We start from the raw sequence: 12,892 nt of genomic DNA on the forward strand, positions 1-12,892 counted from the left end.
AACGCTCCCTAAAACACTTCTGTGAGCAGGCCTTTCTAATCGACCTGGCCCGGGTATCCTGGAAGGACATTGACCTCATCCCGTCAGTTGAGGATGCCTGGTCATTCTTTAAAAGTAACTTCTTCACCATTTTAGATAAGCATGCTCCGTTCAAAAAATGCAGAACTAAGAACAGATACAGCCCTTGGTTCACCCCAGACCTGACTGCCCTCGACCAGCACAAAAACATCCTGTGGCGGACTGCAATAGCATCGTGATATGCAACTGTTCAGGGAAGTCCGGAACCAATACACGCAGTCAGTCAGGAAAGCTAAGGCCAGCTTCTTCAGGCAGAAGTTTGCATCCTGTAGCTCCAACTCCAAAAAGTTCTGGGACACTGTGAAGTCCATGGAGAACAAGAGCACCTCCTCCCAGCTGCCCACTGCACTGAGGCTAGGTAACACGGTCACCACCGATAAATCCATGATTATCGAAATCTTCAATAAGCATTTCTCAACGGCTGGCCATGCCTTCCGCCTGGCTACTTCAACCTCGGCCAACAGCCCCGCCCCCCCCGCTGCTCCTCGCCCAAGCCTCTCCAGGTTCTCCTTTACCCAAATCCAGATAGCAGATGTTCTGAAAGAGCTGCAAAACCTGGACCCGTACAAATCAGCTGGGCTTGACAATCTGGACCCTCTATTTCTGAAACTATCCGCCACCATTGTCGCAACCCCTATTACCAGCCTGTTCAACCTCTCTTTCATATCGTCTGAGATCCCCAAGGATTGGAAAGCTGCCGCAGTCATCCCCCTCTTCAAAGGGGGAGACACCCTGGACCCAAACTGTTACAGACCTATATCCATCCTGCCCTGCCTATCTAAGGTCTTCGAAAGCCAAGTCAACAAACAGGTCACTGACCATCTCGAATCCCACTGTACCTTCTCCGCTGTGCAATCTGGTTTCCGAGCCGGTCAAGGGTGCACCTCAGCCACACTCAAGGTACTAAACGATATCATAACCGCCATCGATAAAAGACAGTACTGTGCAGCCGTCTTCATCGACCTTGCCAAGGCTTTCGACTCTGTCAATCACCATATTCTTATCGGCAGACTCAGTAGCCTCGGTTTTTCGGATGACTGCCTTGCCTGGTTCACCAATTACTTTGCAGACAGAGTTCAGTGTGTCAAATCGGAGGGCATGCTGTCCGGTCCTCTGGCAGTCTCTATGGGGGTGCCACAGGGTTCAATTCTCGGGCCGACTCTTTTCTCTGTATACATCAATGATGTTGCTCTTGCTGCGGGCGATTCCCTGATCCACCTCTACGCAGACGACACCATTCTATATACTTTCGGCCCGTCATTGGACACTGTGCTATCTAACCTCCAAACAAGCTTCAATGCCATACAACACTCCTTCCGTGGCCTCCGACTGCTCTTAAACGCTAGTAAAACCAAATGCATGCTTTTCAACCGATCGCTGCCTGCACCCGCATGCCCGCCTAGCATCACCACCCTGGATGGTTCCGACCTAGAATATGTGGACATCTATAAGTACCTAGGTGTCTGGCTAGACTGCAAACTCTCCTTCCAGACTCATATCAAACATCTCCAATCGAAAATCAAATCAAGAGTCGGCTTTCTATTCCGCAACAAAGCCTCCTTCACTCACGCCGCCAAGCTTACCCTAGTAAAACTGACTATCCTACCGATCCTCGACTTCGGCGATGTCATCTACAAAATGGCTTCCAACACTCTACTCAGCAAACTAGATGCAGTCTATCACAGTGCCATCCGTTTTGTCACTAAAGCACCTTATACCACCCACCACTGCGACTTGTATGCTCTAGTCGGCTGGCCCTCGCTACATATTCGTCGCCAGACCCACTGGCTCCAGGTCATCTACAAGTCCATGCTAGGTAAAGCTCCGCCTTATCTCAGCTCACTGGTCACGATGGCAACACCCATCCGTAGCACGCGCTCCAGCAGGTGTATCTCACTGATCATCCCTAAAGCCAACACCTCATTTGGCCGCCTTTCGTTCCAGTACTCTGCTGCCTGTGACTGGAACGAATTGCAAAAATCGCTGAAGTTGGAGACTTTTATCTCCCTCACCAACTTCAAACATCAGCTATCTGAGCAGCTAACCGATCGCTGCAGCTGTACATAGTCTATTGGTAAATAGCCCACCCATTTTCACCTACCTCATCCCCATACTGTTTTTATTTATTTACTTTTCTGCTCTTTTGCACACCAATATCTCTACCTGTACATGACCATCTGATCATTTATCACTCCAGTGTTAATCTGCAAAATTGTAATTATTCGCCTACCTCATGCCTTTTGCACACATTGTATATAGACTCCCCCTTTGTTTTCTACTGTGTTATTGACTTGTTAATTGTTTACGCCATGTGTAACTCTGTGTTGTCTGCTCATACTGCTATGCTTTATCTTGGCCAGGTCGCAGTTGCAAATGAGAACTTGTTCTCAACTAGCCTACCTGGTTAAATAAAGGTGAAATAAAATAAAATAAAAAAAATACTGCTTCACTACAGTATAATACACACTTTACTGCTGCTGCTTTACTACAGTATAATACACACTATACTGCTGCTGCTTTACTACAGTATAATACACACTATACTGCTTCACTACAGTATAATACACACTTTACTGCTGCTGCTTTACTACAGTATAATACACACTATACTGCTTCACTACAGTATAATACACACTATACTGCTTTACTACAATATAATACACACTATACTGCTGCTGCTTTACTACAGTCTAATACACACTATACTGCTTCACTACAGTATACTACACACTATACTGCTTCACTACAGTATAATACACACTATACTGCTGCTGCTTTACTACAGTATAATACACACTATACTGCTTCACTACAGTATAATACACACTATACTGCTGCTGCTTTACTACAGTATAATACACACTATACTGCTTTACTACAGTATAATACACACTATACTGCTGCTGCTTTACTACAGTATAATACACACTATACTGCTTCACTACAGTATAATACACACTATACTGCTGCTGCTTTACTACAGTATAATACACACTATACTGCTTCACTACAGTATAATACACACTATACTGCTGCTGCTTTACTACAGTATAATACACACTATACTGCTTCACTACAGTATAATACACACTATACTGCTGCTGCTTTACTACAGTATAATACACACTATACTGCTTCACTACAGTATAATACACACTATACTGCTGCTGCTTTACTACAGTATAATACACACTATACTGCTTCACTACAGTATAATACACACAATACTGCTGCTGCTTTACTACAGTATAATACACACTATACTGCTTCACTACAGTATAATACACACTATACTGCTGCTGCTTTACTACAGTATAATACACACTTCACTGGATGAGCAGGAAGATTGTTTATGAGTGGAGTATGGTTCCTTTACCGTCTCCTGCCTTTGAGGAGTCAACAAATTAATTGGATGAATGGTTGGATAGAGAGAATAAGGGACAGAGGAATGGAGAGAGAGTTGGAGGGAGGGAGGGATAGAGAGGGTCCTAATCTCTTACTTTCTCCTGGTACTGTCGTCTTGAGGAGTCCAGGGACTGTATGAGAGCGGTGGCATGGCCGATGAACATGGCATAGCAGGTGGCACCAATGATCATACTGAGCATGGTGAGCCACACGTCTGTCATGCCCTCTGGAGCCTGGGCACCGTAGCCAATACACAACATGTGGCTCATCGCCTTGAAAAGTGCATAGGAGTACTGGATCCCCCACGTATCATTCTGGATGGAGAGAGAGGTGGAGAGAGAGTTAAACAGGCCCTTCTACAGAGGAAGAGGGAGAGGTGGAGAGAGAGTTAAACAGGTGCAGGTGAGTTAAACAGGCACTTCTACAGAGGGAGTCCGAGAGTACGAGAGAGAGGTGGAGAGAGAGATGGAGAGAGAGATGTAGAGAGAGAGGTGGAGAGAGACATGGAGAGAGAGAGGTAGAGAGAGAGGTGGAGAGAGAGGTGGAGAGAGAGATGGAGAGAGAGAGGTAGAGAGAGAGGTGGAGAGAGACATGGAGAGAGAGAGGTGGAGAAAGAGGTGGAGAGAGAGTTAAACAGGCCATTCTACAGAGGGAGTCCGAGAGGAAGAGGGAGAGGGAGAAGAAGGTGGAAGGGAGGGAGGGAGGGAGGGAGGGAGGGAGGGAGGGAGGGAGGGAGGGAGGGAGGGAGGGAGGGAGGGAGGGAGGGAGGGAGGGAGGGAGGGAGGAGTGGTACAACACTAGTTAAGGTAATAGCTAGTTAACTAGTGTTGTACCACTCATCCCTTCCACCTTCTTCTCCCTCTTCCTCTCGGACTCCCTCTGTAGAATGGCCTGTGTAACTGTTTAACCTAGGCTAAAACTGTTGCTGTAAAGTGCTTGGTAGAGTTGCTCATTACTTTTCCACTTCCTGCTGTGTAAAACAGACTACTAACAGGCAAAAAGCTAGAGGAAAATAATAATGATAATAATAAAATGGCTCTAAAATATGTTATAAAGCCAGTGTGTGTTAGCCAATCATGCAATGAAGCATGAATTTATCTCAGGCTGAGTGTGTGTGTGTGTGTGACTGTGTTTGTGATTGCTTGTGTGTGTGTGAGGCCAATTATATCCTGTTCTGTTAAATGGTCCTGCGGGTGGCACATGGCTTTCTCTGGGGGAAAACACTCAGCCTCAGCTGGCCTAGCAACAGTCACCCCGGCAACCACTGAGGAAACACTGCCGAGACGGGAGTCAGCGAAACACACAGCCGTGTATGTGTGTGTGTGTGTGTGTGTGTGTGTGTGTGTGTGTGTGTGCGTGTGCATGTGTGTGTTCACATCTCCATCTACTCTATCAGTAGGATGTTTAAGTTGGGTGATGTTTTATTGTGTTGATAGTCCCTTTTATTCCAACCAGACATGCTGCTACATGAACTGTCTACACTCTCTCTCTCTCTCGCTCTCTCTCTCTCTCTCTCTGTCTACACACACACACACTTTATCTCTCTCTCTCTCTCTCTCTCTGTCTACACACACACACACTCCCTCTCTCTCTCTCTCTCTCTCTCTCTGTCTACACACACACACACTCTCTCTCTCTCTCTCTCTCTCTCTGTCTACACACACACACACACTCTCTCTCTCTCACTCTCTCTGTCTACACACACACACACACTCTCTCTCTCTCTCTCTGTCTACACACACACACACACTCTCTCTCTCTCTGTCTACACACACACTCTCTCTCTCTCTCTCTCTCTCTCTGTCTACACACACACTCTCTCTGTCTACACACACTCTCTCTCTCTCTGTGTCTACACACACACTCTCTCTCTCTCTGGCTACACACACAATCAGTCCACTACCACGTAATCAGTGCACACACAAACACAATATCAATAATGTCAGGCAGGCAGACAGACAGACAGACAGACAGACAGACAGACAGACAGACAGACAGACAGACAGACAGACAGACAGACAGACAGACAGACAGACTGGAAGACAGACAGACAGACAGACTGGAAGACAGACAGACAGACAGACTGGAAGACAGATATACAGACAGGTAAAGACAGTCAGACAGACAGTCACAGATGGACAGACAGTCACAGGCAGCCAAACAGACAGGAAGACAGATAAACACAGACAGACAGACAGACAGACAGACAGACAGACAGACAGACACGCAGACACGCAGACAGACAGACAGTGTAACTCACCACCATGTTATTCTTGGAGACCCAGCAGTCCAGGGGGAAGTCCTGCAGCATGGGAACCAGGAACTGTAGACATCCGTCCCAGTGGCACAGCAGCAGCATCATGCCTATCAGGTTGACTATCCTCACCATGGCACTAGCCAGGTCATAGGTCATATGGAAGATCTGGAGGGGGAGAGTTTGACATCACTTTAGTTTATTGACGTCTTGCGCGGGCACCTTTTATGATAGTTGCCTCTTCCCCAATGAAGAGGTAGATCAGCTGCCCCCGTAGCGGTCTCTCTTTCCCCTATACTACGCTGACCTCTCTTTTCGCCCTCTCAGCCTCTGCCTCTCTCCTCTCACCTCCCTCTCTCCCTCCCCTCTGGCATGTTCCACTGACTGCCCTCTACCTTCTCTCTGGAGGATGTAACCAGTGAGTTGTGACAGTGGCAGTAAGTCTCTCTTTCCCTCCCTCCCCTCTTTCTCTACCTCCTCTCCCTGTGTTCCCGGCCTCTCACCTCCTCCCACTGGTGGATGTAGCGTATGAGTCGTGACAGGCGCAGCAGGCGTAGCAGGCTGAGGATCTTGGTGAAGCGTACGATGCGGAGGGCCCTGGCCGTCCTGTAAACCTCTGAGTCCAGCCGGGCCTCCAAGTCCACCATCAGGAAGATGTAGTCCACAGGGATGGACGACACAAAGTCCACCGCAAACCAGCTCTTTAGGTAGCGCTGACGGATAGCCCTGTGGTAGCATAGCATTATACATAAGTCATTTCTATGGTCTCACAGTTAGCTTAGCATTCTGGATATATTCCTATGGTCTCACAGTTAGCTTAGCATAGCATAGACCAACATTGATTCCTATGGCCCCAGTAGTTATGGTTCTTTAGAAGAAATAACAAACAACTCCATTCATTCACATTCTGGAAGAATACCACACAGGGAAGCATTGCCTCCAGCTCTGTGTCACCTTCACACAGACAGACACAGACACAGACACACACACACACACACACAGACACAGACACAGACACACACACACACACACACACACACACACACACACACACACACACACACACACACACACACACACACACACACACACTGACTTGGGGTCTAGCAGTATCTCAGTGCTGTCCTCCTTGACGATACCGGTCCTGAAGTTGAGGACCAGGTCAACCAGGAAGAGAGTATCAGAGACCACGTTGAAGATGATCCAGGGAGGAGTGTTCTCATCCTTAAAGAAGGTGATTCCTACTGGCAGGATGATCAGGTTCCCCATCATCAAACACAACATGATCAGATCCCAGTAGAACCTGGGAGAGGAGAGGAGGGAAGGGGAGAGAGAGAGGTTTCCTATCATCAGACACAACATGATCAGATCCCAGTAGAACCTGGGAGAGGAGAGGAGAGGAGAGGAGAGGGGGAGGGGAGGGAGAGAGAGAGGTTCCCTATCATCAGACACAACATGATCAGATTCCAGTAGAACCTGGGAGAGGAGAAGAGAGGAGAGGAGAGAGAGGTTCCCTATCATCAGACACAACATGATCAGATCCCAGCAGAACCTGGGAGAGGAGAGGAGAGGAGAGAGGGAGGGAGAGAGAGAGGTTCCCTATCATCAGACACAACATGATCAGATCCCAGTAGAACCTGGGAGAGGAGAGGAGAGAGGGGTTTCCTATCATCAGACACAACATGATCAGATCACAGTAGAACCTGAGAGAGGAGAGGAGAGGAGGGGAGGGGAGAGGGAGAGAGAGGGGTTCCCTATCACCAATACTAATGACATATCCCAATTGAACTCATTCCCTGTACTATATTTTTCACCAAGTCTCACACTCCTCTCTTTCTCTTTCTCTTTTCTGTGGGACTCCAGTTCTGGCATCATTAATGGAATGATCCAGATGAACTACGACAACTCTCACACACACCCCGTCTGTCTCTCAGACAGTCTAGTTCCAGAGCCAGCGGTGGGTTTATAACCGTGATATTGACAACTGCTGTGGGCGATAATGACGTAATCCTGACCTTGGAATATAGAGGTATGAGTTAGAAGGGAACAAATGAATAACATCACTTCTGTATCACACTGTGGCAAACACACACGCTAGAGGACACCACTATCTAACCCCCTACACACTGCTCCTTTAGTCTGGCAGAAGACACCACTATCTCACACCCTACACACTGCTCCGGCTAGTCTGGCAGAAGACACCACTATCTAACCCCCTACACACTGCTCCTCTAGTCTGGCAGAAGACACCACTATCTAACACCCTACACACTGCTCCTCTAGTCTGGCAGAAGACACCACTATCTAACCCCCCTACACACTGCTCCCACTAGTCTGGCAGAAGACACCACTATCTCACACCCTACACACTGCTCCTCTAGTCTAGCAGAAGACACCACTATATAACCCCCTACACACTGCTCCACTAGTCTGGCAGAAGACACCACTATCTAACCCCCCTACACACTGCTCCACTAGTCTGGCAGAAGACACCACTATCTAACCCCCCTACACACTGCTCCCACTAGTCTGGCAGAAGACACCACTATCTAACCCCCTACACACTGCTCCCACTAGTCTGGCAGAAGACACCACTATCTAACCCCCTACACACTGCTCCCACTAGTCTGGCAGAAGACACCACTATCTAACACCCTACACACTGCTCCTCTAGTCTGGCAGAAGACACCACTATCTAACACCCTACACACTACTCCTCTAGTCTGGCAGAAGACACCACTATCTCACACCCTACACACTGCTCCTCTAGTCTGGCAGAAGACACCACTATCTAACCCCCAACACACTGCTCCCACTAGTCTGGCAGAAGACACCACTATCTAACACCCTACACACTACTCCTCTAGTCTGGCAGAAGACACAACTATCTAACCCCCTACACACTGCTCCCACTAGTCTGGCAGAAGACACCACTATATAACCCCCTACACACTGCTCCTCTAGTCTGGCAGAAGACACCACTATCTAAAACCCTACACACTACTCCTCTAGTCTGGCAGAAGACACCACTATCTCACACCCTACACACTGCTCCTCTAGTCTGGCAGAAGACACCACTATCTCACCCCCTACACACTACTCCTCTAGTCTGGCAGAAGACACCACTATCTAACCCCCTACACACTGCTCCTCTAGTCTGGCAGAAGACACCACTATCTCACACCCTACACACTGCTCCTCTAGTCTGGCAGAAGACACCACTATCTCACCCCCTACACAATACTCCTCTAGTCTGGCAGAAGACACCACTATCTAACCCCCTACACACTACTCCTCTAGTCTGGCAGAAGACACCACTATCTAACACCCTACACACTGCTCCACTAGTCTGGCAGAAGACACCACTATCTAACACCCTACACACTGCTCCTCTAGTCTGGCAGAAGACACCACTATCTAACACCCTACACACTGCTCCACTAGTCTGGCAGAAGACACCACTATCTAACCCCCTACACACTGCTCCCACTAGTCTGGCAGAAGACACCACTATCTAACCCCCTACACACTGCTCCCACTGGTCTGGCAGAAGACACCACTATCTAACCCCCTACACACTGCTCCACTAGTCTGGCAGAAGACACCACTATCTAACCCCCTACACACTGCTCCCACTAGTCTGGCAGAAGACACCACTATCTAACCCCCTACACACTGCTCCCACTAGTCTGGCAGAAGACACCACTATCTAACCCCCTACACACTGCTCCCACTAGTCTGGCAGAAGACACCACTATATAACCCCCTACACACTGCTCCACTAGTCTGGCAGAAGACACCACTATCTAACCCCCTACACACTACTCCTCTAGTCTGGCAGAAGACACCACTATCTCACACCCTACACATGGCTCCCACTAGTCTGGCAAAAGACACCACTATCTCACACCCTACACACTGCTCCCACTAGTCTGGCAGAAGACACCACTATCTCACACCCTACACACTGCTCCACTAGTCTGGCAGAAGACACCACTATCTCACCCCCTACACACTGCTCCCACTAGTCTGGCAGAAGACACCACTATCTAACCCCCTACACACTGCTCCACTAGTCTGGCAGAAGACACCACTATCTCACACCCTACACACTGCTCCACTAGTCTGGCAGAAGACACCACTATCTAACCCCCTACACACTGCTCCCACTAGTCTGGCAGAAGACACCACTATATAACCCCCTACACACTGCTCCACTAGTCTGGCAGAAGACACCACTATCTCACACCCTACACACTGCTCCCACTAGTCTGGCAGAAGACACCACTATATAACCCCCTACACACTGCTCCACTAGTCTGGCAGAAGACACCACTATCTCACCCCCTACACACTGCTCCCACTAGTCTGGCAGAAGACACCACTATCTAACCCCCCTACACACTGCTCCACTAGTCTGGCAGAAGACACCACTATCTCACCCCCTACACACTGCTCCCACTAGTCTGGCAGAAGACACCACTATCTCACCCCCTACACACTGCTCCACTAGTCTGGCAGAAGACACCACTATCTAACCCCCTACACACTGCTCCTCTAGTCTGGCAGAAGACACCACTATCTAACCCCCTACACACTGCTCCACTAGTCTGGCAGAAGACACCACTATCTAACCCCCTACACACTGCTCCACTAGTCTGGCAGAAGACACCACTATCTCACCCCCTACACACTGCTCCACTAGTCTGGCAGAAGACACCACTATATAACCCCCTACACACTGCTCCACTAGTCTGGCAGAAGACACCACTATCTAACCCCCCTACACACTGCTCCACTAGTCTGGCAGAAGACACCACTATCTCACCCCCTACACACTGCTCCACTAGTCTGGCAGAAGACACCACTATCTCACCCCCTACACACTGCTCCACTAGTCTGGCAGAAGACACCACTATCTAACCCCCTACACACTGCTCCACTAGTCTGGCAGAAGACACCACTATCTAACCCCCTACACACTGCTCCACTAGTCTGGCAGAAGACACCACTATCTAACCCCCTACACACTGCTCCCACTAGTCTGGCAGAAGACACCACTATCTAACCCCCTACACACTGCTCCTCTAGTCTGGCAGAAGACACCACTATCTCACACCCTACACACTACTCCTCTAGTCTGGCAGAAGACACCACTATCTCACACCCTACACACTGCTCCTCTAGTCTGGCAGAAGACACCACTATCTCACCCCCTACACACTGCTCCCACTAGTCTGGCAGAAGACACCACTATCTCACACCCTACACACTGCTCCCACTAGTCTGGCAGAAGACACCACTATCTAACCCCCTACACACTGCTCCCACTAGTCTGGCAGAAGACACCACTATCTAACCCCCTACACACTGCTCCCACTAGTCTGGCAGAAGACACCACTATCTAACCCCCTACACACTGCTCCCACTAGTCTGGCAGAAGACACCACTATCTCACCCCCTACACACTGCTCCACTAGTCTGGCAGAAGACACCACTATCTAACCCCCTACACACTGCTCCCACTAGTCTGGCAGAAGACACCACTATCTCACACCCTACACACTGCTCCTCTAGTCTGGCAGAAGACACCACTATCTCACACCCTACACACTGCTCCCACTAGTCTGGCAGAAGACACCACTATCTCACACCCTACACACTGCTCCTCTAGTCTGGCAGAAGACACCACTATCTAACCCCCTACACACTGCTCCCACTAGTCTGGCAGAAGACACCACTATCTCACCCCCTACACACTGCTCCACTAGTCTGGCAGAAGACACCACTATCTAACCCCCTACACACTGCTCCTCTAGTCTGGCAGAAGACACCACTATCTAACCCCCTACACACTGCTCCACTAGTCTGGCAGAAGACACCACTATCTAACCCCCTACACACTGCTCCACTAGTCTGGCAGAAGACACCACTATCTCACCCCCTACACACTGCTCCACTAGTCTGGCAGAAGACACCACTATATAACCCCCTACACACTGCTCCACTAGTCTGGCAGAAGACACCACTATCTAACCCCCCTACACACTGCTCCACTAGTCTGGCAGAAGACACCACTATCTCACCCCCTACACACTGCTCCACTAGTCTGGCAGAAGACACCACTATCTCACCCCCTACACACTGCTCCACTAGTCTGGCAGAAGACACCACTATCTAACCCCCTACACACTGCTCCACTAGTCTGGCAGAAGACACCACTATCTAACCCCCTACACACTGCTCCACTAGTCTGGCAGAAGACACCACTATCTAACCCCCTACACACTGCTCCCACTAGTCTGGCAGAAGACACCACTATCTAACCCCCTACACACTGCTCCTCTAGTCTGGCAGAAGACACCACTATCTCACACCCTACACACTACTCCTCTAGTCTGGCAGAAGACACCACTATCTCACACCCTACACACTGCTCCTCTAGTCTGGCAGAAGACACCACTATCTCACCCCCTACACACTGCTCCCACTAGTCTGGCAGAAGACACCACTATCTCACACCCTACACACTGCTCCCACTAGTCTGGCAGAAGACACCACTATCTAACCCCCTACACACTGCTCCCACTAGTCTGGCAGAAGACACCACTATCTAACCCCCTACACACTGCTCCCACTAGTCTGGCAGAAGACACCACTATCTAACCCCCTACACACTGCTCCCACTAGTCTGGCAGAAGACACCACTATCTCACCCCCTACACACTGCTCCACTAGTCTGGCAGAAGACACCACTATCTAACCCCCTACACACTGCTCCCACTAGTCTGGCAGAAGACACCACTATCTCACACCCTACACACTGCTCCTCTAGTCTGGCAGAAGACACCACTATCTCACACCCTACACACTGCTCCCACTAGTCTGGCAGAAGACACCACTATCTCACACCCTACACACTGCTCCTCTAGTCTGGCAGAAGACACCACTATCTAACCCCCTACACACTTCTCCACTAGTCTGGCAGAAGACACCACTATCTAACCCCCTACACACTTCTCCACTAGTCTGGCAGAAGACACCACTATCTCACACCCTACAAACTGCTCCCACTAGTCTGGCAGAAGACACCACTATATAACCCCCTACACACTGCTCCACTAGTCTGTCAGAAGACACCACTATCTAACCCCC

The 12,892-nt window shown here is 49.4% G+C and overlaps 1 protein-coding gene across 1 annotated transcript in view; it reads right to left on the reverse strand.

Moving 5' to 3' along the window:
• The window catches only part of LOC110520821 (potassium/sodium hyperpolarization-activated cyclic nucleotide-gated channel 1-like), a 35,522-nt gene that overhangs the window by 6,533 nt on the left and 16,097 nt on the right, over positions 1-12,892 (reverse strand). Inside the window, exons 3-6 of the mRNA XM_036963782.1 lie at positions 6,834-7,040; positions 6,241-6,463; positions 5,744-5,905; positions 3,579-3,797 (exon numbers count right to left, since the gene is read on the reverse strand). Coding sequence (XP_036819677.1) covers positions 3,579-3,797; positions 5,744-5,905; positions 6,241-6,463; positions 6,834-7,040 — 811 coding nt within the window. The remainder of the gene's footprint in view (positions 1-3,578; positions 3,798-5,743; positions 5,906-6,240; positions 6,464-6,833; positions 7,041-12,892) is intronic.

The sequence above is a fragment of the Oncorhynchus mykiss genome, chromosome 3 (assembly GCF_013265735.2).
Source record: "Oncorhynchus mykiss isolate Arlee chromosome 3, USDA_OmykA_1.1, whole genome shotgun sequence".
Classification (NCBI taxonomy): Eukaryota; Metazoa; Chordata; class Actinopteri; order Salmoniformes; family Salmonidae; genus Oncorhynchus; species Oncorhynchus mykiss.